Below are 20,790 nucleotides of genomic sequence, written 5' to 3'. Positions count from 1 at the left end.
AGTGCCACCTCTGCCCCAGGGATGCTATTGCCAAGGTCCTGTACGCGCTGCTGTTCGGCTGGCTCATCGCCAGGGTCAACGCGCTGGTGTCCCCGCGGCAGGACACGCTGTCCATCGCCATCCTGGACATCTATGGCTTCGAGGTGGGGCTGCGTGAGGGGTAAGGGGTGGGGGACGCAGGGCCAGGCCTCGGCTTCGCTGCCTGTCTTGGCTGCCGGCAGCCGGCGCCGGCCTCGTTCAGGGTTCTATCTCTTGTTCCCTCCCAATTCTTTCACCCGCTGCCCTCCCTGGGGCCTCTGTGAGCCGGGACCTGGGTTGGTGACCCCAGCAAAGACAAGAGCCCAGCTTGCTTGGGGAAGCTCCCCACTGGGGCTGGCTGGGGGCGGGAGGGGAGGTGTGAGGGCAGACTCTGAGAAGCCCGTGGGACCAGAGCCAGGAAGGGGGAGCCCCCAGGGAGGCTTCCCTCAGCTGGGCAAGAATCAAGGAGGGCTTCCCGGAGGGAGAGGAAGGAACATTCCTGAGAAGCCATGAAAGGCATTGGCTGGAGGGGGCAGCACGTGCAAAGGCTGGGAGGTGGGGGCGGGGCGTGGTGTCTGGATGATGTCGGTGGTGGGGGTGACTGCTGTGTCGAGTGCACAGTGCGGGGACCGGGGACAGCGGGCTTTCCCGCGGCGGCACCCTGTGTCTGCCAACTCGCTCCATCTTATGGCAGCCCGTGAGGCAGGTGCTACCTGCCCCCGGCTGGGCTGGGCGGTGCTAGATGGGGAGGGAGGCAGGGACCGAGGCTGGCTGCTCACCGCCACCACCCCGCCCCGGGCCAGGACCTGAGCTTTAACAGCTTCGAGCAGCTGTGTATCAACTACGCCAACGAGAACCTCCAGTACCTGTTCAATAAGATCGTCTTCCAGGAGGAGCAGGTGCGTCGCGCCATCAGCACCGGTGGGCGGGCGGGTGGGCGGGCCTCCTTGGGGGCGGCCAAGGGCACTGGGGTTCTCAAAGGGCAGTTTCAATGCCAGGAGCCCAGTGATGGGAGAAGAGAGAAGGCCTGGGCTCTGGGGGCGGGGTCCGGGGCGGGGTCTGGGGCGGGGGGTGGGGCCTTCTTGCCCCCCTCGGAGCTTGCCCAGGCAGAGGGGGCAGCGGGGCCCTGAGATAGCAGGTGGTGCCCTGTGAGGAGGTGAGCTCCCTGTTCTGGGAGGTATGCAAGCAAAGCTATGATTCCAGGCGGAGTCAGCCCGGGCTGGGGTGGGGGGTCCTGGGCGGGCCTAGGAGGCCCCGCGGCTGCTGCCCGCTGCCCACTGGCCACAGGAGGAGTACATCCGGGAGCAGATCGACTGGCGGGAGATCCCCTTCGCCGACAACCAGCCCTGCATCAACCTCATCTCACTGAAGCCCTACGGCATCTTGCGTATCCTTGACGACCAGTGCTGCTTCCCCCAGGTGAACCGCGGGGGCCCTGGCACCTGTTCCCCCCTCCCCCGCCCCCCAGTGAGCCTCCTCTATCCTCATCCACCTGCTCTTCCCAACCTGGGGGCACCGAGTGAGGCCAGCAGACAGGGACTTCTCCCACCCTGAGAAATCACAGAAGGCTTCCCGGAGGAGGTGATGGGGGGGGTGGTGATTGCACAAGGATGGGATGGCATCCCGGGGTAAAGGGAGGCTGCCGTGCCTGTCTGTAGGGGTCCCGTCCTCTTGGGCCTCATAGGCGCTGGCCCCCCTGACCCAGGGCAGCAGGAAGCCGTGAGCTGCCCCTCTGCAGTATGCTAGAGAATTGGCCACTCAGGTCCCCCCTGTCCGCTCACCAGCCCTGCCTGCCCCCAGGCCACAGACCACACCTTCCTGCAGAAGTGTCACTACCACCACGGCGCCAACCCGCTCTACTCCAAGCCCAAGATGCCGCTACCCGAGTTCACCATCAAGCACTACGCGGGCAAGGTCACCTACCAGGTGAGGGGCCGCGGCCCGCCCGGACTGTTGGGGGTGGGGTGGGGGTGGGGAGGATGCGGGAGTGCGAGGTGGCTGCCGCCGCGCACACCAGGCTCCAGCTCCTGTCCGGCAGCTCCCCCCCAGCTGTGTGATCTTGGCCACAAAGCCCTTAGCCTCTGGGCTCAGCTTTCTTGTCTTGAAAAGGGCGTGATCGGGGGTGGTGCCTGTCTCGGGAGGGGGTGTCATAGCTGAGGTCGCTGTGGTCGCCTGCACTGCTAGCAGCAGAGGCGGCTTCCTCTGTCCCCACGCGGAGCCTTCACTTGCCTCATCGGTAGAATGGGCACAGCACACCCTCCTCCTCCACTTCCTTAAAGGTGCACCAGTTCTTGGACAAGAACCATGACCAGGTGCGCCAGGACGTGCTGGACCTGTTCGTGCGCAGCCGGACGCGGGTGAGCGGGCCTGGCCTCGCCCCCCACCCCACCCACGCAGAGCTCGCAGTGGCCGCGTCCGGGCTCCGCCCCCAGCCTGGCTCCTCCCCCAGCCTGGCTCCGCCCCTGCCCAAGCCAGGAGCCTGGCAGGCGGCCTCCCCTGATTTAGCTCCTTTGATTCCTGGACACACCACGCCCCCTGGCTCTTGCCACGCCCTCGGCCCCGCCCATTCTCCAGCGGGGGGGGGGGGCCGGCCCACCCCTGCAGGTAGTCCTCAGCCCTCCGCAGGAATTCTGTTTGTCCAGCGATCTCCCCAGGGCTGCCACGGGGTTGGGGGGCTCGACTTGGGTCCCTGCAAAGCTGGGGAGCCCCACGCCCCAGCCCGGACCCACTTGACTCCGTGGGTATCTGTCTCTCTCGCCCCCACCGGCCCTCCCCGCCTGCCACTCTGTGCCTGACCGCCCCGCCCCCGCCCAGGTGGTGGCCCATCTCTTCTCCAGCCACAGCCTCCAGGCCGCCCCTCAGCGCCTGGGCAAGAGCAGCTCCGTTTCCCGGCTCTACAAGGCGCACACGGTGGCTGCCAAGTTCCAGCAGTCGCTCCTGGATCTGGTGGAAAAGATGGAGAGGTGGGGGTGGGGGTGGAGGCAGATGGGCGGAGCACCTGGCCTCCTCTTAGCCGGCCCCTCAGCAGGTGAGCGCCCGCCCTCCCCGGGGTCTCACGCTGCCCCTCCTCCTCTGCCCAGGTGCAACCCCTTGTTCGTGCGTTGCCTGAAACCCAACCACAAGAAGGTGGGTCGGCGCGGAGGCCCCTGGGAGAGCCAGAGGGTCCTCCCGGTGCTGGGTGGCCTTGGGCAAGTGGCTCGGCCTCTCTGGACCGCCCCTGCCCAGGGGACTGCTCACCGCTCCGTGCCCTTTGGGCATCCCTGCAGGAGCCGGGCCTCTTCGAGCCGGACGTGGTGATGGCACAGCTACGCTACTCGGGGGTGCTGGAGACCGTGCGGATCCGCAGAGACGGCTTCCCCGTGCGCCTGCCTTTCCAGGCGTTTGTCGACAGGTCCCCGGGGCTGGGCGAGGGCGCCCTCCCTTTCTTGTTTTAGTTGAAAGGCAGAGCGACAGGGGGAGAGAGGGGAAGACAGAGAAAGAGAGGGAAAGAGAGGTCTTCCATCCGCTGGTTCACTCCCCAAATGGCCACAGGAGCTGGGGCTAAGCCAAGACGAAGCCAGGAGCCGGGAGCTCCATCCGGGTCTCCCACGCGAGTAGCAGGAACGGAAGCGCCCGGGACATCATCCGCTGCCTCCCAGGCACATCAGCAGGAAGCTACTCAGAAGTGCAGAGAGACGGGATGGGCACTGTGGCAGGGCCACATACAGGCATCCTAGGCAGCAGCTTAGTCCCGAGCCTGTTGCTTAGGGTAGTACCTGGGCTCCACAGACCCACCCACCCACCCAATTCCCCATGACCCTGGGAGTACACAACCCAGGCAACACAATGCTTGCCATGAACAGTTGCCCCGGTTGCACAGCAGTAGAACCACCGCAGGCTAGCTGTGATGTAGATATCCTTATTGTTTTGCCTTTTTTTTCCCATAGTTTTGTTATATCTGTGTTGCTTCCAAAGAGGGGTGATTTTTAGTAGTTATTACCATACATGTCCAGCAGGTGGCAGTAAAGAACCTTGTTCTACCGAAATCTTTTCTGACACCCGGCAGTCACGGATGAGGGTGGATTGGGAGACATGGAGGGGAGCCATTGGGGGGGGGGGGCGGGGCCTGGTTGGGCAGGCCTCTTGGGGTAGGTCTCACAGCCCCAGGCTGAGTGTGGGTCCCTGCCCCTGCAGGTACCGCTGTCTGGTGGCCCTTAGGCACGATGTACCAGCTAACGGGGACATGTGTGTGTCGGTGCTGAGCCGCCTGTGCACAGTCATGCCAAACATGTACCGCGTGGGGGTCAGCAAGGTGAGAGTCAAGTGCAAGCACCCGGGATGCGAATCCCGCCTCCAGGCCCCAGCTCGGGGCAGGCCCACCGCCGGGGGGGGGGGGGGGGGCTGCCCTGTCTCCCGCAGGCACTTACAGCCCGGCTCTTACCTGCCCCGCCCCCGCCCCTGCCCCCACCTGCCCCGCCCCCGCCCCCGCCCCCGCCCCCGCCCCAGCTCTTCCTGAAGGAGCACCTGCACCAGCTGCTGGAGAGAATGCGGGAGCACGTTCTCAACATGGCCGCGCTCACGCTGCAGCGCTGCCTCCGCGGCTTCTTCATCCAGCGGCGCTTCCGCTCGCTGCGCCGGAAGATCATCCTACTGCAAAGCCGGGCCCGCGGCTACCTCGCCAGGTGTGGCTCCGAGAAAGCAGGCTGGGGAGAGAGGCCTGGCCTGGCCGCGGGTAGTGAGCCTCCTGTCGGTGGAGGTATGCAAGCTGGAGGCAGGGGTCCACACGGGTTTCACGGGGGCCGAGGACTCTGGCCAAGTCGCCAGCCCCACCCTGAGCCCCAGCTTCCCTGGCACCCAAGGCTGCAGAACGGTGTAGGTGCTGGCTGCCAAGGCCCCGACTGGCTGGGCGTCTGTCCCCTCGGTCACCCCTGGGGCCCATGACCATGACCCCTGACCCTGCAGGCAGCGCTATCAACAGATGAGGAGGAGTCTGGTGAAGTTCCGGTCCCTGGTGCACACGTACCTGAACCGCCGGCGCTACCTCAAGGTACACGCCCTGCCTCCACTGCCAGGAGGAGGAAGGAAGAGGCCCTGGGCACCTGGAGGGGCATGGGTTCAAATCCCCGCTCCGCCACATTGGAGCTCCGTGGGAACGTGCCATCCGCCCATTGCGGTTGTGGAGGGGATAAGCGAGGGGCTCCCTGTGCAGGGTCTGCCCGGTGCTCGGCTCACGGGGTCTGGCTCACGTGGCTTGGCCCTTGTCGTGAGGTCTGGCCTGGGCCACTGTCACACACCAACCCCTGGAGCTTGGAGGGACTGAAAATTTTGCCAACGAGGAGGGCTCTATTTTTGTTGTTGTTGATTTATTTGAAAGAGTGACGGGGAAATGAGAGAGAGAGAGAGAGAGAGAGAGAGAGAGAGAGAGAGAGAAAGATTGATTTTCTGTGTTGGTTCAGCAACAGCTGGGGCTGGGCCAGGCTGAAGCCAGGAGCCAGGAGCTTCTTCCAGGTCTCCCATGTGGGTGCAGGGGCCCAAGCACTTGGGCCATCCTCCACTGCTTTCCCAGGTGCATTAGCAGGGAGCTGGATTGGAAGTGGAGCAGCTGGGAATCGAACTGGCGCTTCTATGGGATGCCAGTGTCGCGGGTTAACCCGCTGCACCATAAAACCCCCCCCGGGGGGGGTTTTGCCGTGGCACTGGCTCAGCAGCCTCCCAGAATCCTCCGGGTGTGCCCTTCCCTCTGCCTGCAGTGTTCCTCTGTCCGCCCTTGGCCTCTGTCTCTGTCTCTCTTGCCGTCTTTCTCCTTTTCCTCTGGCCTCTGTGAAGTGGGCCGGTAGCCTCCAGCCAACGTGGCCGCCTCCTGGGAGCCCACCAGGCCTGCCCTGGGCCCAGGCCTCCCTGCCGTCGCCTCTGCCCGTCCCCGCCATGACCATCTGCTCTCCTGCAGCTGAGGGCAGAGCGGAGGCACCGGGTGGAGGAGGCGTGGCTGCGGGAGCAGGAGGTGGGTGTGGGGGCCGGGTGGCAGCCGGGCGCAGCGAGGGGAGGCTGGCGGGCGGGGGTGTGGCAGGTCGGACCTCTCACTGTGGGCCGCTTCTCCAGGAACTGAGCAAGCGCGAGGTGGTGGCCGTGGGGCACCTGGACGTACCAGCTGAGCTGACCGGGCTACTGCAAGCTGCAGCAGGTGCATCGGCGCTGGGCCGTGGGGAGGGCGGGGGTGTGGACACTGAGGCAGCCCACCTCATGCCCACCACTCCCCACAGGCCTCAGGCTGCCCCGGGTGGCCCCCGTGCGGGCTCCTCGGATGCTGGCCGAGCCCCGAGTCACGCTGCCCCTGGACGTCAACAACTACCCCATGGCCAAGTTTGCCCGGTGCCACTTCAAGGTAAGGGTGGGCAGCGGCCAACTCCGCCCCCGGGGCCGGGCGCCTTGTGGTTGCTGGGGCAGGGGCAGCCTGGGGGGAGCAGTGGCGGGCCCAATGGAGGAACAGGTGGGGTCCCGGGCCAGCCCCTCGCCGATCCTCAGCCTGACATGCAGCCATGGCTGCAGATGTGCCCGCCCATGTCGGCTCCGCCTCCTCCTGCACCTGCCCTGTGTTCCCCAGGAGCCAGCCTTTGGGATGCTGACGGTGCCGCTGAAGACGCCGCTAACCCGGCTGCCCGCCGAGCACCACACGGACGCCGTGAGCCTCTTCAAGCTGGTATGGGGTCTCCCTCGACCCCAGCGCCCCAGTGCTGCCCTCCGCAAGCCCCCGCCCCCAGCTGGCCAGTGTGGACAGATGGAAACACAGAGGCTAGGGAGTCCGGGGGTGGTGGGCAGCGGATTCAGCCCTGGGCAGGGTCAGAGAGGGCTTCCTGGAGGGGGGGCATTGGAGCTAGAAGGGAGAACCGTCTTGTAACATTCTGTTTCAGAACAGTTTTATTTTATTTTTAAAGGTTGATCTATTTATTTGAAAGAGTTACAGAGAGAGGGAGGGAAAGACAGAGAGAAAGGGTTCTTCCCTCTGTTGATTCACTTCCCAAGTGACCCTAACAGGCCAGAGCTGTGCCGATCCGAAGCCAGGAGCCAGGAGCTTCTTCTGGGTCTCCCATGTGGGTGCAGGGGCCCAAGCACTTGGGCCATCTTCTGCTGCCTTCCCAGGCACATTAGCAGGGAGCTGGATTGGAAATGGAGCAGCTGGGACTCGAACCGGTGCCCCTAGGTGACACCTGTAGACCTGGGGGGGGGACTTTCCAGGCTGGAAAAGAGAAGGCACAGAGTGTGGTGGTCAGCGCAGAGAGTGGAGGCGGCGAGGGGGAGTGGTCAGCGAGGCCCTGATGGCTGGCCCGGAGGTCAGCTCTCATCCCTTGGGCCCTGGCGGCAAGGGCCGTGGTCAGATCTGGATGTCGGATGGGGAACCCGCTGGGGCCCTGGGGGAGCAGGAGCAGAGGGGCTGGCGGGAGGCCCAGGCACGGGGAGGGGGCCAGGCTGCCTGGGGCACGCGTGTCGTGGGGTATGACTTTCCCCGTGGCTGCTGGGCGTGGACTATGGCAGTGACCTGGTGACCCAAGGGCGGGGGGAGTGTGGCCATGTAAGAGGGGTGCGAGTGGGGCCCGGGGGTGGGGTGGGGTGGCGTGGGGGCGGTGCCCTGGCACAGCGTGTGTGGCCCAGGTGCTGCGGTTCATGGGCGACCCCCAGCTGCGCGGAGCCCAGGAGCACCTGCTGGGGAACTACGTGGTGCAGAAGGGGCTGGCGGCGCCCGCGCTGCGGGATGAGATCCTGGCGCAGCTGGCTAACCAGGTGTGGCGCAACCCCAACGCCCACAATGCCGAGCGCGGCTGGCTGCTGCTGGCGCTCTGTCTCGGCGGCTTCGCGCCTTCCTCCCGCCTGGACAAGTCCCTCCTCAAGTGAGTGTGGAATCTGGGGGCGGGGGGGGGGGCAGGCCAGAGCTGCCCGCTGGGCTCAGAGCCAGAAAGAAGGGGGGAGGGCAGACTGGATGGAGGAATTCCAAGTCCAGAGGGAGGCAGGAGGTGACGTGTCCATGCTGTGTGACCTTAGGCAAGTTACCCACCCTCTCTGGGCCTCCGTTTCCTTCCCTGCACAGCTGTTGTGAGGAGGAAGGGTGGACACACACGGGAGGTGGGCTCACAGACAGCAGTAGCAGCAGTGGTGTCTCTATGCAGGGGTGAGGAGGGGGCTGGGCAAGAAAAAGAGCCCAGGTAGACTCTGACCCTTGCCTGCTGTGTGGCCCGGGGAAAGTCACTGCCCCTCTCTGGACCTGTTTCTTCCCACCCCCTGAAAAATTAGGCACGGTACTCTGGATTAGGCTGAAGTCTCTTTTTTTTTTGGCTAGCTTCAGAACTCTGGGCTAGCCTGGGACCCTTCCAAAGTAGCTTGAGGCCCTCCTGCCTTTACCTTCGAGCTCTGGGCTGTTCTGGGCCCCCTCACGTAGGCTCCGACTCGCACCCACCAGGTTTGTGTCCGATCACGGGCGGAACGGCTTCCAGGCTGTGTGTCAGCACCGCCTCATGCAAGCCATGGGCCGTGCCCAGCAGCAGGGCTCGGGGGCTGCCCGCACCTTCCCCCCAACCCTGCTCGAGTGGACAGTGACCCAGGAGAAGGCCAGCATGGCCCTGGACGTGAGCTGTTTCAACGGTGAGCTGCCAATCCCCTCCGCTGCCCCCTGCTCTCCAGAGGAGACAGCAAGGCTTGGCGGGCTCTGGAGCTGGGGGAGGCGTCTGCTCGGGGGCGGGTGTGCATGGGTGTTGGACCTGGGACGAGGCACGGAGAGCCGGGGCAGCAAGGCTGCAGGGTCTAGGGTGAGAAGTGGGGAGGCTGCGTGGAGGAGGCAGGCCGGGGAGGCAGAGGCAGATCAGGCTGCAGATGCCACAGCCTGAGCTGTGCCCCTGCTCCCGCCCCAGGGGACCAGTTCTCCTGCCCGGTGCATTCCTGGAGCACCGGGGAAGAGGTGGCTGGAGACATCCTGAGACACAGGTTTGCTCCCGGGACGCCCTGCCCAGCACATGCTGTGTTTGGGAGGAGGGGCCGTGTCTGGGGTCGGGCTGGCACGCCAGGGTCTCCCCGGGGCACTGCCTGATCGCTCCTCTCCTCTGCGTGCTGTCCCCAGGGGGCTGGCGGATGGGTGGCGCGGCTGGACCGTGGCCCTGAAGCATGGAGTCCAGTGGGCGGAGCTGGCCGGCCACGACTACGTGCTGGACCTCGTGTCGGACCTGGAGCTGCCCAGGGACTTCCCGCGACAGAAGTCCTATTTCATTGTGGCTGCAGAAGGGCCTGTGGCCAGCAGGGGAGGCCCGAGAGTGTAGGTGGCTCCCCCCTCCCCCAGGCAGAGGGCTCTGCTCGCCACCAGCCCCTCCCACAAGCTGAGTTTTTTCTTTTTAATAAGATTTAGTTTATTTATTTGGAAGATAGCGTTACAGAGAGGGAGAGAGGGAGGACTTCCATCTGCTGGTTCACTCCCCAAATGCCTGCAACAGCCAGGCCAAAGCCAAGAGCCTGGACTCCATCAGGGTCTCCCGGTGGGCGGCAGGGGCCCAGCTATGCGGGCCGCCACCTGCTCTCTCCTAGGGCTGTAATAGGTGGTGGAGCTGGAACTGGAACCCCGGATCTCTGATAGGGGACACAGATATCAATTACCGGAGTCAGAGCACAGAAGAGGATTGTGGGGGGGTCTTTCTGTGGGGGGTGGTCCACTGCTCTGTGTTCCCTTTGCCTGCAGGTTGTTTGGGAACAGCTGGGACTCAGACGAGGACACGCCCCCCAGCCCCCAGCCCCAGCCCCGGGGGCACATGCCCAGTGTGCCCGACCCCGATGGGTACTGCAGCCACCCCGAGGAGGGAACAGACGGGGAGACCGAGGCCCAAAGCAGGGCAGCGAGCCGCCAAGGTCAACCAGCAGTGGCTGCTGTCCCTGGTGATGGTGTGGGGGGGGGCGCCTAGGGGCGTGGGGCTCGAAGAGGAGCAGGAGGGGACAAACTGGCCTTTTCTGTGCCCCACCCCCACCCCAGACTCAGCCAGCCTCGGAGAGCCTGCAGTGCCCCCCAAGGGGCTGGACTGCTACCTGGACAGCCTCTTCCACCCGGTGCTGTCCTACGGGGATGCGGTAGGGATGGGGCGGGGCATTTGCACTGTGTGCTCCCCCTCCCCCCCCTCCAGCACCAACACACACACACACACACACACGTGCACACAGGGTGACATGGGAGTGTCAGAGCCAGGCCAAGGGCTCAGCACTGTGCCTCCGTGTCCGACTGGGCTAACCGGTGCCTTGCCCAACTCCCTTAGGGTGAGTTTGTTCATGCCTAGGGATCCAGACGAGCCCCTGGGGCCAGTGTCCACGGGAGGGAGTGACCCTGGTCCTTGGGTCCTCGGACCCCAGATCTCATGAGACCCCTGCCCTCCTGCCCCGCCCCTGGCCCTCGGACCCCTTGCCCTGGCTCTCCCTGGAGTCTCTTCATGACCCCAGCATGGTGTGCAGCCCGGAGCAGGGCACAACCCCGCGTACCCCCCTGTGACAGGGCGGTCGGGTTCTTGGCGTGGCACCGGGGAGCAGGACCCGTCCTCCCCCGCCCCTCCTGGGGACAGAGCGAGCGGCTGGTGTCAGGTGCCGGTTGCCTTGGAGCCTCAGAGCATCGGGGCAGTCGCTCAAGCCACCTGCCGTCCTCAGGACTTGGAGAAGCCCACAGCCATTGCGTACCGCATGAAAGGGGGCGGCCAGCCCGGTGGAGGCGGCAGCAGCAGCAGCGCGGAAGACACCCCCATGAGACCCCCAGAGCCAAAGCCAAAGCCAAGTCAGTGCCTCCCCCAGGGTGGCTGGGGTGGGCGGAGCTTGGGCCACTGCCGCCAGCACACGGGGCTGGGGAGAGGCCTGTGCTCCCCCACCCCGCGCTGTGTCGCGCGTGCCCACCTGTGTCCCCCGCCCCGGCTGCCCCAGTCCCAGGTCTGGACGCCTCCACGTTGGCGCTACAGCAGGCTTTCATCCACAAGCAGGCCATGCTGCTGGTGAGCGGGCAGGGGGCGTGCTGGGGGCGGGGCCAGGGGCGGGGCCAGCCTGCTCACCCCGCCCCCGCCCCCGCCCCCAGGCCCGCGAGATGACGCTGCAGGCCATGGCGCTCCAGCAGCAGCCCCTCAGTCCCGCTCCGAGACCCCTGCCCCTAGAGGTGAGCCTGGCTCGCCCAGGGCGAGGGCTGCGTGGGTTCTCCCTGATCCCTGGAGCCCCAAGGCGCATCCTGGATGGAGGTGGGACCGGGTGAGGGGCCGGGGTCCTACCAACACCCTGCTCTCCGCAGAAACCCCTAGCACCGGAGGCCCAGCCCAAGTCAGCGGGCACCGGGCCGCCAGCCAAACCTGTGCTCCTGCGCGCCCCCACAAGGCCCTCGGCCCCCACCCCGCTGTCCACAGCCCCCCGGGCCCCCACCGCCAAGCCCGTGGCTGCCCCGATCCTAGCTCAGGACCGGGCTCCTCCCACTGTCAGTGAGTGCCTGTGCCAGCCTGGGGTAGGGGTGTGGGGAGAGCTCCCACGGCAGGACCGGGGTGCACTGTGCCCCGCCCCCTGACCCCGCCCCCTCCCCCCACACAGCAGCACCCCCGCTGGACTTGGTGCGCCACTCCACGCTCAACTCGGAACACTTCCCGCAGCCCACGCAGCAGATCCGGCACATAGTCCGGCAGTACCAGCAGCCACCCCGCGACGGCCGGCCCGAGGCGCTCCGGTCAGCTCGCCTCAGTGTCCACCCCGGGTGCACCTGCCCACCGCGCCCCCCTCCTCCACCGGGGCCGGGGGTGCGGGGGGGATCTCCAGACTGCCATGGTCCAGGCTGTGCTGTGTGACCTCAGGATACCCCCCTCCTTTGTAACGACGGGGCAGGGGTGGGCGGAAGGTCCCTGTGGTTGGGGTAGGTGGCAAGGGATGAGATGCGGCCTCTCGCCCGCCAGGAAGGGCAGTGGGAAGATGTTCCTGAAGCGCCCAGACCCCCACGAGGAGGCCCTGATGATCCTCAAGGGACAGATGACTCACCTGGCCGCAGCACCTGGCGCCCAGGTGAGGGTACCGTGCCCCGGGGACCTCTGGTGGGGAGGGAGGGCGGAGCCACTGCCCTGCGCCACCCCCTCCATGCAGCCTGCCTGTTGCCCCCTGCACACTCTCTTTGGGGGTGGGACAGGTGCCCAGAGAGGCCGTGGCCCTGGTCAAGCCAGTGAGCAGCGTCCCGAGGTCATCCGTGGCAGCTACTCCAGGTGAGGGAGGCCGGGAGACCGCGGGGAGGGGCAAGCGGGCAAGGGCATGCTGGGTGGCCTCCCTCCAGCCACACACACACACACATACACACATGTCCATGCATGCTGGGCGGCCACCCTCCAGCCACACACACACACACACACACACACACGTCTCCACGCATGCTGGGCAGCCTCCCTCCAGCCACACACACACACACACACACATACATGTCTCCACGCATGCTGGGCGGCCACCCTCCAGCCACACACACACACACACACACACACGTCTCCACGCATTCTGTGCGGTGAAGCCTCATGCCTGGGCCGTGCTCTGCTCTATCCAGTGATGCCTTCCCGGGCCCTGGAGCCCCCAGAGGAACCCGTGCAGACCCAGCTGCACCGGCTCCCCAACCCCAACTTCTATGGCTACCAGGACGCCCCCTGGCGGATCTTCCTGAGAAAAGAGGTACCTGGCCAGGGGCTGGACCTGGGCAGAAGGAATCAGGGAGTTGGGGGGTCGGCTCCAGGAGAGAACAGGTCAGACGGGGCTTAGAGCTGGTGTGGAGCTGGGTGGTATTTAGGGGGCATGGCTGGTTTGCAGGCAGGTGAGCGGCAGTGCCACGGCACCCACGGAAGCCCTTTCCCTGGTAGGTGTTCTACCCCAAGGACAGCTACAGCCACCCTGTGCAGCTGGACCTCCTGTTCCGGCAGGTAAGGTCCCGTCTTCTGTTTCTGCCTCAGTGTGCTCAGCAGAGCAATGGGCACACGGACACACCGTCCGCAGAATCGGCTGCTGGATGCCGGGATTTGGAGGGCGGGCAAAGCTGTTCTCCTGAGCCCCCTGCTCCGGTCAGCAGGCTCAGAGAACTCATGACCCGTATAATTAGAGCCGCCTGGTTTTTTTCTGAGCTGGCCAGCTGGGGCTGGGACCTCATATGCGAGCCCCGCTGTGTAGCATAGGAAACTCAGGGCTGGCTGGGACATGGGACAGCCCGGATTGTGGAAGGGAGGGGACCCGGCCGACAGGCAGCTGGCACCCCCTCATCAGGCTGGGGCGGTGCAGCCTGGGTGCCCGCCTCACACCCCTGCCCGCAGATCCTACACGACACGCTCTCGGACGGCTGCCTGCGCATCTCCCAGGATGAGCGGTTCAGGATGAAGGCCCTGTTTGGTATTGCGGCGGGAGGGGCCGGGAGTCCCTGTGTCCCCAGGAGATGGGCTGGCAAGGAGAGGGGGCAGCATCCTGAGCCAATCTGGCTTCCCTTAGCCCAAAACCAGCTGGACACACAGCGACCCCTGGCGACGGAGAGCGTGAAGCGGGCGGTGGTCAACACCGCCAGGGACAGCTGGGAGGTCTACTTCTCCCGCCTCTTTCCGGCCACGGTGCGAGCCCCCGGCCTGCCCCCACCTGCCTGCCGTGGGCATCCTGGGAGGAGACCAGACAGCCCTCACGGGCCCCTTCCTCGCCTCCCTAGGGCAGCGTGGGCACGGGCGTGCAGATCCTGGCTGTGTCCCACACGGGCATCAAACTCCTGCGGATGGTCAAGGGCAACCCGGAGACCAGTGCACAGCTGCGGGTCCTACGTGCATACAGGTGGCTGGCAGCGGGTGACAGCAGGGCGCTGGCATTTCTCACCGAGCCCCTGGGGTGCGTCAGGCTCTGCGCCACGGCCCTTTGAATCAAGCCCATTTTGGAGCTGTGGAAACTGAGGCCCAGGTTCCTGGCTCCTCCTCGGCCTCCCTCGCCCTGCCAGAAATCCCAAGGACAGGGAGGGAGCTTTGCGCACTGGTATAGCTGCCACTGGGCAAAACCCAAGAGGCTGGGACCCCAGGAAGTCCCTGGGGTCCCGTGAGGGCTCCAGCCCTCATGCCACCTACCCCGCCCCCACCCACCCACCCCCGCTGCAGCTTCGCCGATATCCTGTTTGTCACTGTGCCGTCCCCAAACATGCTGGAGTTCAACTTGGCCAGCGAAAAGGTCATCCTCTTCTCAGCCCGAGCCCACCAGGTGAAAACCCTGGTGGACGACTTCATTCTGGAGTTGAAAAAGGTCAGGGTCCACCCTCAGCTGCCCCACTGCCTGCAGCCCCGGGGCTCTGCCACCCAGGATGTGTGCCAGCCGCCTGCATACCCGGGCCCCCTCTTCCCCTGCTCCTCATGAAACCCTGGCTGGCCCAGCACCCCCTGGGGCAACCACACCGCCCGCCCCTTGTGTCTCCCACTCCCACTCCCACTCCAGCAGCCCCCGGGGGCCCCGCACTTGGGTGGGTGCCCCCCCCCCCCAGTCTTGGCCAAGGGACTCAGGCCTTGCAGCTCTTGGCAAGGCTGTCCCTTCTCGGAATGCTGTTCCCTGTCTCACCTGGGGAGTGCGCCGCGCCCTGCTGAGTGGGGGCTGGGAGGAGGGCCCCAGGGGGCTGCAGCCCTCTCCCTGCCCCGGCTGGCCCAGGACTCCGACTACGTGGTTGCTGTGAGGAACTTCCTGCCTGAGGACCCAGCCCTGCTGGCCTTCCACAAGGGGGACATCATCCACCTGCAGCCCCTGGAGCCGCCGCGGGCGGGTGGGTGCCCCCCGGGGCCGGGGCGTGGGGGGCACCGGGCCAGGGCCTCCCTGGAGGGTGCTGACCTCAGCCTGACGCCCAGGCTACAGCGCCGGCTGTGTGGTTCGGAAAAAGGTGGTGTACCTGGAGGAGTTGAGACGCAGAGGCCCCGACTTCGGTGGGTACCCCCAAACCTGGAATCCCAGGATCCATCCGCGAGTCATGTACCCCAGCTGCGGGTGCACCGTCAGGGTTTCTCGGAGCTCCAGAGAGGTCTGACGTGGCCAGGTCGCCCAAGGTCCCTGCGGGGACCGGAAACAGTGCTTTTTGCTCCACCTGCAGCTGTGACCTGGATGGAACCCCTTCCTCCCTTCCTCTCCCCAAGCCTCTGTGTTCTCATCTGCAAAACGGGCTGCAAGCCACGGCCTCCCTCTCAGAGCCCGAGGGAGGGGTCAGCGAGGTACCCTTTGTCCGCCCCGTAGGCTGGCGCTTCGGGACCGTCCACGGGCGCGTGGGCCGCTTCCCTTCCGAGCTGGTGCAGCCGGCCGCCGCCCCCGACTTCCTACAGCTGCCAGCCGAGCCGGGTCGGGGCCGCGCCGCCGCTGTGGCAGCTGCCGTGGCCTCCACCGTGGCTGCGCAGGAGGTGGGCCGCCGGAGAGAGGTGAGACCCGCAGGGGTGCGCGCCAGGGGCAGGGGTGAGGCGGGGTCGCCTGCCTGCGAGCAGGGATCCCCGGACTTCGGGACGCGGCCAGTCCTGGAACAGGGCAAACCAGGTAGGACGAGCCACACATGGGACCAGAGGTGTGGCCCGGTGACCACCGGGAGAGAGGCTGAGGTCGGCCGCCACCGACAGGTGCAGGGCAGTTGGGAGAGCTGATCCCGGGCAGGGACTGGGCAGCTGGGGGCGTGGCCAAGCGGGGGCAAGGGGCGGGGTTATCCTAGCAGTGGTGGGGGCGGGGCTGGAGCAGGTGCTATGGGCGAGTGAGTTGGCCAGGATGAGACCAAGGCGGGGTGTGGCCCGACCGGACTTTCTTAGCTTCTCCTCTCCTGCAGGGCCCCCCGGTGAGGGCCCGCTCTGCTGACCTCGGGGAGGAGGCGCTGGCGCTCCCACAGTCCGCGATGCTGGAATTTGCCCAGAAGTATTTCCGAGACCCCCAGAAGAAGCCCCCGTGAGTAGCGGCGCCACCCTGAGGTGGCTGGGTGGCCCTGGAGACCAGGCTGGGTGAAGTGGGCCAGGAACAGGGCCACCTCGGCGAGGAGGGGCCCAAGGCCCTGGGCGTGCCGGTCAGGGGCACCCGCCTCCTGTTGCAGGGACGGCCTGCGGCTGAAGTCCAAGGAGGCCCGTGACTCCAGAACCTGGGAGGACATGCTTTGCTTCACCAAGGTGTCCAGGCCACGGCCTCAGTTTCTCCATCTGTAGAGTGGTGGTGCAAGGTCCTCCCAGCCCCTTCTCCCCGCTGGTCCTCGAGGCACCTGGAGGGGCTTGGGGTTCTCCCTGGGGCAGCGTCACTGCCCCAACCCGCCCCGGGGCACCTGGGGGCCTCTCCCGCTCTGACACGCGCCCCTCTCGCAGACGCCGCTGCAGGAGTCCCTCATCGAACTCAGTGACGGCAGCCTCAACAAGATGGCCACGGACATGTTCCTAGGTGTGGGCATGGGGCTGCCCCGTGATCCCCTGTGATCCCCCGTGACCGGGGGCCCTGTGAGCCCGTGTGATCTGGTAGTCTGCGACTCACTTGATCTGGTGCCCCGTGATCCCGTGTGATCTTGTGTGACCCAGTGCTGCGTGATCCCCCAGGATCTGGTGGCCTGTGATCCTGTGTGATCTCGTGTGATCCGGTGCCCTGTGGCCCCTGCCTGCCACCACTCCGCCACTGGTCCTCAGATCCCTCCCTTCCCCTACCCCGACTCAGCCATGGGGCACCTTGAAGAGAACAGAAGCCCCCAGCTGTGCGTGAGCACAGCCCCCCCCCCGGGGGGGCTTAGCCCTGGGACGCTCTTTCCACAGCTGTGATGAGGTTCATGGGGGACGCTCCCCTGAAGGGCCAGAGCGAGCTGGACGTGCTGTGCACCCTCCTGAAGGTGAGCGCACACATGAGCACATACACACACACACATGTACACACACAAATGCATGCACACATGTGTGCACATGTGCATGCACACAGTGCACAGTGCATGTACACACATGCACAGAGACCACAGATACACACATGCACACATACACCTGCTCACATGCACATGCACACATACGCACACACATGCACACACAAATGCATGCGTGCACACACGTGTGCTCACGTGTGCATACATATTCACACATGTGCACACATACACATCCATGTGCGCGTACTAGCACAGACACACGCACACATGTACACATACACACATGCACACACACACACGCACACACACCCCCTCCCAGGCCCACGGCCCCTGCTCGCAGCACGCCTGCTCTGGGGCCCGGCCGTGACCTGGCCTTCCCTCCCTCCAGCTGTGCGAGGACCACGAGGTCATGCGGGACGAGTGCTACTGCCAGGTCCTGAAGCAGCTCACGGACAACACCAGCTCCAAGCAGTGAGTTACCCACGCCCACGCCCACGCCTTGGGAACTGCTGGGTTAGGGACACGGACACGCTGGCCTCGGAGCTGCCCTTTCCCGTGAGATGGCAGTGGGGATATGGGAACCCTGATTCTCCATGCCAAGCGACGGGAATCCAGCTCAAACTGGCTTAAGCAGAAAGAGAATGTGCCGCTTACGGCTTCAGGCACAGCTGGATCCAGGTGTCATCCCCCGTCTCCTGGCCTTGCTTTCCGCGGTGTTGAGTTCATTCCCAAGCAGTCTGTCCCACAGATTGACAGGTGCCAGCTCTGGGGAGACGTTCCCCACCTCAGTGATCCCAGGGACCGTGAGACAATGGGAAAAAAAATCCCCAGTCCAGGTGTATTGGCCGAGTTGGTAGCACCTGTGAACCGGCCATGATGGCAGGAGGGTAGAGAGCCGGGCAGTTAGATCCAGGCCACGTGCCTGTCCCCAGACTGGTCAGCATCGCCAGCGAGGGGCTGGCCTCTGACCAGCCCCCATCACACGCCCATCCCCAAGCCGGTCACCATGCCCAGGGGGCTGCGGCCTTCCGATTGGCCAGCCCTGACCCCCGTGCCCACCTCCAGAGCACAGGGATCTAGAGCCAGGCGGGTGGTTTCCCGAGGGGGCCCAGGAGCCATCCCCAGACAACGGAGGTGTGGATCCCTGAGTCAGGTTCACACGGTGTGTGTGCCGGCGCGACGGTCAGTCCAGCCTCCTGTCCCCAGGCCCTCCCCACCCCTGCCTCTCTGCACGGCCCTTTGCCCAGAGAGACCCCCCCCTCCAGGGCCTCGTCCCCTCCTCCCCTGTGCCCCACCCCTGGACAGGACTTTCTGTGTGGCTTTGGGGTCCCCCCGTCCTGCTGTTCGCGGGCAGGTAAGGGCGCCCTCTGCAGGTCACCTGTGTGTTCTGCAGGGACAGTTGTCAGCGAGGCTGGAGGCTGCTCTACATTGTGGCCGCCTACTACAGCTGCTCCGAGGTGCTCCAGCCCTACCTCACTCGCTTCCTCCAAGCCGTGAGCCGGACCCCGGGCCTGCCCTTCCAGGGTGAGAGGCTGCCCAGTGGGGCCCCAGGGCCGTGTGCCTCCCCCACGCACGGGGACTGGGCAGGGACACCCAGATACCCTTCCCGGGTGCTAGGCGGTGTTCACCAATACTGATCCCGTCCCGAAGGGATCGGCGCCATGGCTTCTCCGGTCTCATAGTGGGGGTGGTCAGGGAGGGCTTCCCAGAGGAGGCATCGCCTTAGGTAGTGAGCACGGGGTAGGGGTTTGCAGGTGGACTGGCTGAGTGGCAGGAGCCAAGGCCTGGAGGTGAGCGTGTGTGGCGCATGGGACCGGTGGAGGGGAGTGGGCTGGGGTGCTGAGTCCTGCCGTGGACACGGGGTTCCCCAGGGTGAGGTCTTGCTTCCCTGGCTGCTGGGGCTGAGCCAGGATCTTGCGTGGGCCCCCAGGAGAAAGGAAGAAGGGGCTTCTCCTCAGCCTTGGTTGCACAGGGACCCCTGAGAATGAAGCCCAGGCACCTGCTCTCACGGGGCGGAGTTGGGATGCTGCCTTCGCTGCCTCCGAGTCGGGGAAGCAGCGCCCCCAGTGGCCCTCTGGGGAAAGGCACCCCGAGGGCGCAGGCAGCCCTCGGTGCTCCAGTGGCGCTGTTGACCTCTGTCCCCAGCAGGTGCAGGGTCTGTTTCACCCAGAGGAGCCCTGGGTGCAGCAATGACTCCAGGGTGGGGAGGGGAGGGGAGGGGAGGGGTGTGGCTGTAGCCCCCCCCCCCCCAGCCCCAGAGCCAGCTCCCCAATCAGCCCCTTAAGGAGATAGCTATTTCCAGGCCCGGCGGTGGCGCACAAGGGTTTGAGCCACAAAGGGACGTGATTCTGGGCCTTGGACGAGTCACGGCCCCCTTCTCCACAAACTCAGGTTCCTCCACTAGCAGATAGGAGCGAATGCCTGCCCCACGGGGCCGGGAGACGAGTTGGTGGGCTCGTGGCTGGGGGCAAGAGGAGCCTCTCCCCCTCCCCTGCCCCGACCCCCACCCTGACCCCTGCCGCCTCCCTCCGGGGAGGCCTTGACCCTCTGCCTCCGCAGGGATCGCCAAAGCGTGCGAGCAGAACCTGCAGAAGACACTGCGTTTCGGCGGCCGCCTGGAGCTGCCCAGTAGCATGGAGCTCAAGGCCATGCTGGTGAGCTGTGGCGGGGGCCGGTGGGGGTCTGGGTCCTGAGCCGGAGCCCTCGGCTGGGGGTGCACACGTGGCCAGCCCTGCTAGGTGAGCCCTGGGCCAGACGCCAGTTCCCAGCCTCTGGTCTGTCCCCCCCACCCCCACCCCAGGCAGGCCGCAGTTCCAAGAGGCAGCTCTTTCTTCTTCCCGGAGGCCTTGAACGCCATCTCAAGATCAAAACGTGCACGGTGAGTGGGGGGGGGGGGGGCGTGGGCTGAGACCCCCAGGGCTGCTGAGCTCTCCCACAGCCCCCACTCCCACCCCCCACATTCCATGTTAGAGCCCTGGTTCCGGACCCGTAGCAGGAAGTAGCCTCCCATCCAGCTTCCTGCTACTGGTCACCCCAGACAGCAAGTGCTGGCTGAGTACCTGGGTCCCTGCCACCCGTGTGGGAGACTTGGCTGGAGTTCCAGGCTCCCAACTTTCAACTTGACCCAACAGCCCTGGCTGTTCCTGTCATTTGGAGAGTGACCCAGCAGGTGGAAGATCTCTCGCCCCGCCCTCTCTTTCTCTCTTCTGTTTCTCTGTCTGTTGTTCTGCCCTTTTCATAAACAAATAAATATTTTTAAGAGATAAAGTATAGGGGCAGGCATTGTGGCACAGCAGGTCAAGTCACTGTATGGCTGCCGGTTTGAGTCCCGGGTTCTCCACTTCCGATCCAGCTCTCTGCTGTGGCCTGGGAAAGCAGTGGAGGATGGCCCAAGTCCTTGGGCCCCTGCACCCACGTGGGAGGCCTGAATGAAGCTCCTGGCTTTAGCCCAGCAAAGCCCTGGCCATTCTGGCCCTCTGAGGAGTGAACCTGGGGATGGAAGACCTCTCTCTGTCTCTCCCCCTCTCTCTGTAACTCTTTCAACTAAATAAATCTATTTTTTTAAAAAAAAATGGAGTCATAGCCGGCGCCGCGGCTCACTAGGCTAATCCTGCACCTGCGGCGCCGGCACACCGGGTTCTAGTCCTGGTTGGGACGCCAGATTCCGTCCCAGTTGCTCTTCTTCCAGGCCAGCTCTCTGCTGTGGCCTGGGAAGGCAGTGGAGGATGGCCCAAGTGCTTGGGCCCTGCACCCCATGGGAGACCAGGAGGAAGCATCTGGCTCCTGGTTTTGGATCGGCGCAGCATGCCGCCGTAGCAGCCACTTGGAGGGGGGGGGGTGAACCAACGGAAGGAAGACCTTTCTCTCTGTCTCTCTCTCACTGTCTAACTCTACCTGTCAACAAAATTATTTAAAAAAAAAAAAATGCAGTCAACACT

At 65.4% G+C, this 20,790-nt stretch overlaps 1 protein-coding gene across 1 annotated transcript in view; it reads left to right on the top strand.

The window, feature by feature from the left end:
• MYO15A (myosin XVA) overlaps nucleotides 1-20,790 on the top strand; it is a 46,819-nt gene that overhangs the window by 15,237 nt on the left and 10,792 nt on the right. Inside the window, exons 14-58 of the mRNA XM_070060056.2 lie at nucleotides 20-143; nucleotides 822-917; nucleotides 1,306-1,437; nucleotides 1,819-1,944; nucleotides 2,298-2,375; nucleotides 2,833-2,981; nucleotides 3,099-3,144; nucleotides 3,285-3,409; nucleotides 4,192-4,309; nucleotides 4,504-4,679; nucleotides 4,960-5,044; nucleotides 5,945-5,998; nucleotides 6,097-6,178; nucleotides 6,258-6,379; nucleotides 6,599-6,694; nucleotides 7,645-7,880; nucleotides 8,447-8,628; nucleotides 8,895-8,967; nucleotides 9,101-9,292; nucleotides 9,710-9,876; nucleotides 9,998-10,092; nucleotides 10,657-10,780; nucleotides 10,924-10,991; nucleotides 11,072-11,149; nucleotides 11,279-11,462; nucleotides 11,569-11,701; nucleotides 11,925-12,030; nucleotides 12,152-12,224; nucleotides 12,554-12,675; nucleotides 12,861-12,920; nucleotides 13,305-13,380; nucleotides 13,477-13,592; nucleotides 13,685-13,803; nucleotides 14,118-14,259; nucleotides 14,656-14,767; nucleotides 14,850-14,924; nucleotides 15,229-15,407; nucleotides 15,800-15,915; nucleotides 16,058-16,130; nucleotides 16,320-16,392; nucleotides 16,755-16,828; nucleotides 17,241-17,323; nucleotides 18,246-18,376; nucleotides 19,412-19,506; nucleotides 19,653-19,730. Of these exons, the coding sequence (XP_069916157.1) occupies nucleotides 20-143; nucleotides 822-917; nucleotides 1,306-1,437; nucleotides 1,819-1,944; nucleotides 2,298-2,375; nucleotides 2,833-2,981; nucleotides 3,099-3,144; nucleotides 3,285-3,409; nucleotides 4,192-4,309; nucleotides 4,504-4,679; nucleotides 4,960-5,044; nucleotides 5,945-5,998; nucleotides 6,097-6,178; nucleotides 6,258-6,379; nucleotides 6,599-6,694; nucleotides 7,645-7,880; nucleotides 8,447-8,628; nucleotides 8,895-8,967; nucleotides 9,101-9,292; nucleotides 9,710-9,876; nucleotides 9,998-10,092; nucleotides 10,657-10,780; nucleotides 10,924-10,991; nucleotides 11,072-11,149; nucleotides 11,279-11,462; nucleotides 11,569-11,701; nucleotides 11,925-12,030; nucleotides 12,152-12,224; nucleotides 12,554-12,675; nucleotides 12,861-12,920; nucleotides 13,305-13,380; nucleotides 13,477-13,592; nucleotides 13,685-13,803; nucleotides 14,118-14,259; nucleotides 14,656-14,767; nucleotides 14,850-14,924; nucleotides 15,229-15,407; nucleotides 15,800-15,915; nucleotides 16,058-16,130; nucleotides 16,320-16,392; nucleotides 16,755-16,828; nucleotides 17,241-17,323; nucleotides 18,246-18,376; nucleotides 19,412-19,506; nucleotides 19,653-19,730 (5,044 nt within the window). The remainder of the gene's footprint in view (nucleotides 1-19; nucleotides 144-821; nucleotides 918-1,305; nucleotides 1,438-1,818; nucleotides 1,945-2,297; nucleotides 2,376-2,832; nucleotides 2,982-3,098; nucleotides 3,145-3,284; nucleotides 3,410-4,191; nucleotides 4,310-4,503; nucleotides 4,680-4,959; nucleotides 5,045-5,944; nucleotides 5,999-6,096; nucleotides 6,179-6,257; nucleotides 6,380-6,598; nucleotides 6,695-7,644; nucleotides 7,881-8,446; nucleotides 8,629-8,894; nucleotides 8,968-9,100; nucleotides 9,293-9,709; nucleotides 9,877-9,997; nucleotides 10,093-10,656; nucleotides 10,781-10,923; nucleotides 10,992-11,071; nucleotides 11,150-11,278; nucleotides 11,463-11,568; nucleotides 11,702-11,924; nucleotides 12,031-12,151; nucleotides 12,225-12,553; nucleotides 12,676-12,860; nucleotides 12,921-13,304; nucleotides 13,381-13,476; nucleotides 13,593-13,684; nucleotides 13,804-14,117; nucleotides 14,260-14,655; nucleotides 14,768-14,849; nucleotides 14,925-15,228; nucleotides 15,408-15,799; nucleotides 15,916-16,057; nucleotides 16,131-16,319; nucleotides 16,393-16,754; nucleotides 16,829-17,240; nucleotides 17,324-18,245; nucleotides 18,377-19,411; nucleotides 19,507-19,652; nucleotides 19,731-20,790) is intronic.

This window comes from Oryctolagus cuniculus, chromosome 17, assembly GCF_051225735.1.
Source record: "Oryctolagus cuniculus isolate XC-2025 breed Fujian yellow rabbit chromosome 17, ASM5122573v1, whole genome shotgun sequence".
NCBI classification, from domain to species: Eukaryota; Metazoa; Chordata; class Mammalia; order Lagomorpha; family Leporidae; genus Oryctolagus; species Oryctolagus cuniculus.
Note: the sequence above shows the minus strand (reverse complement) of the source record. Positions and strands in the feature narration are given on the sequence as shown.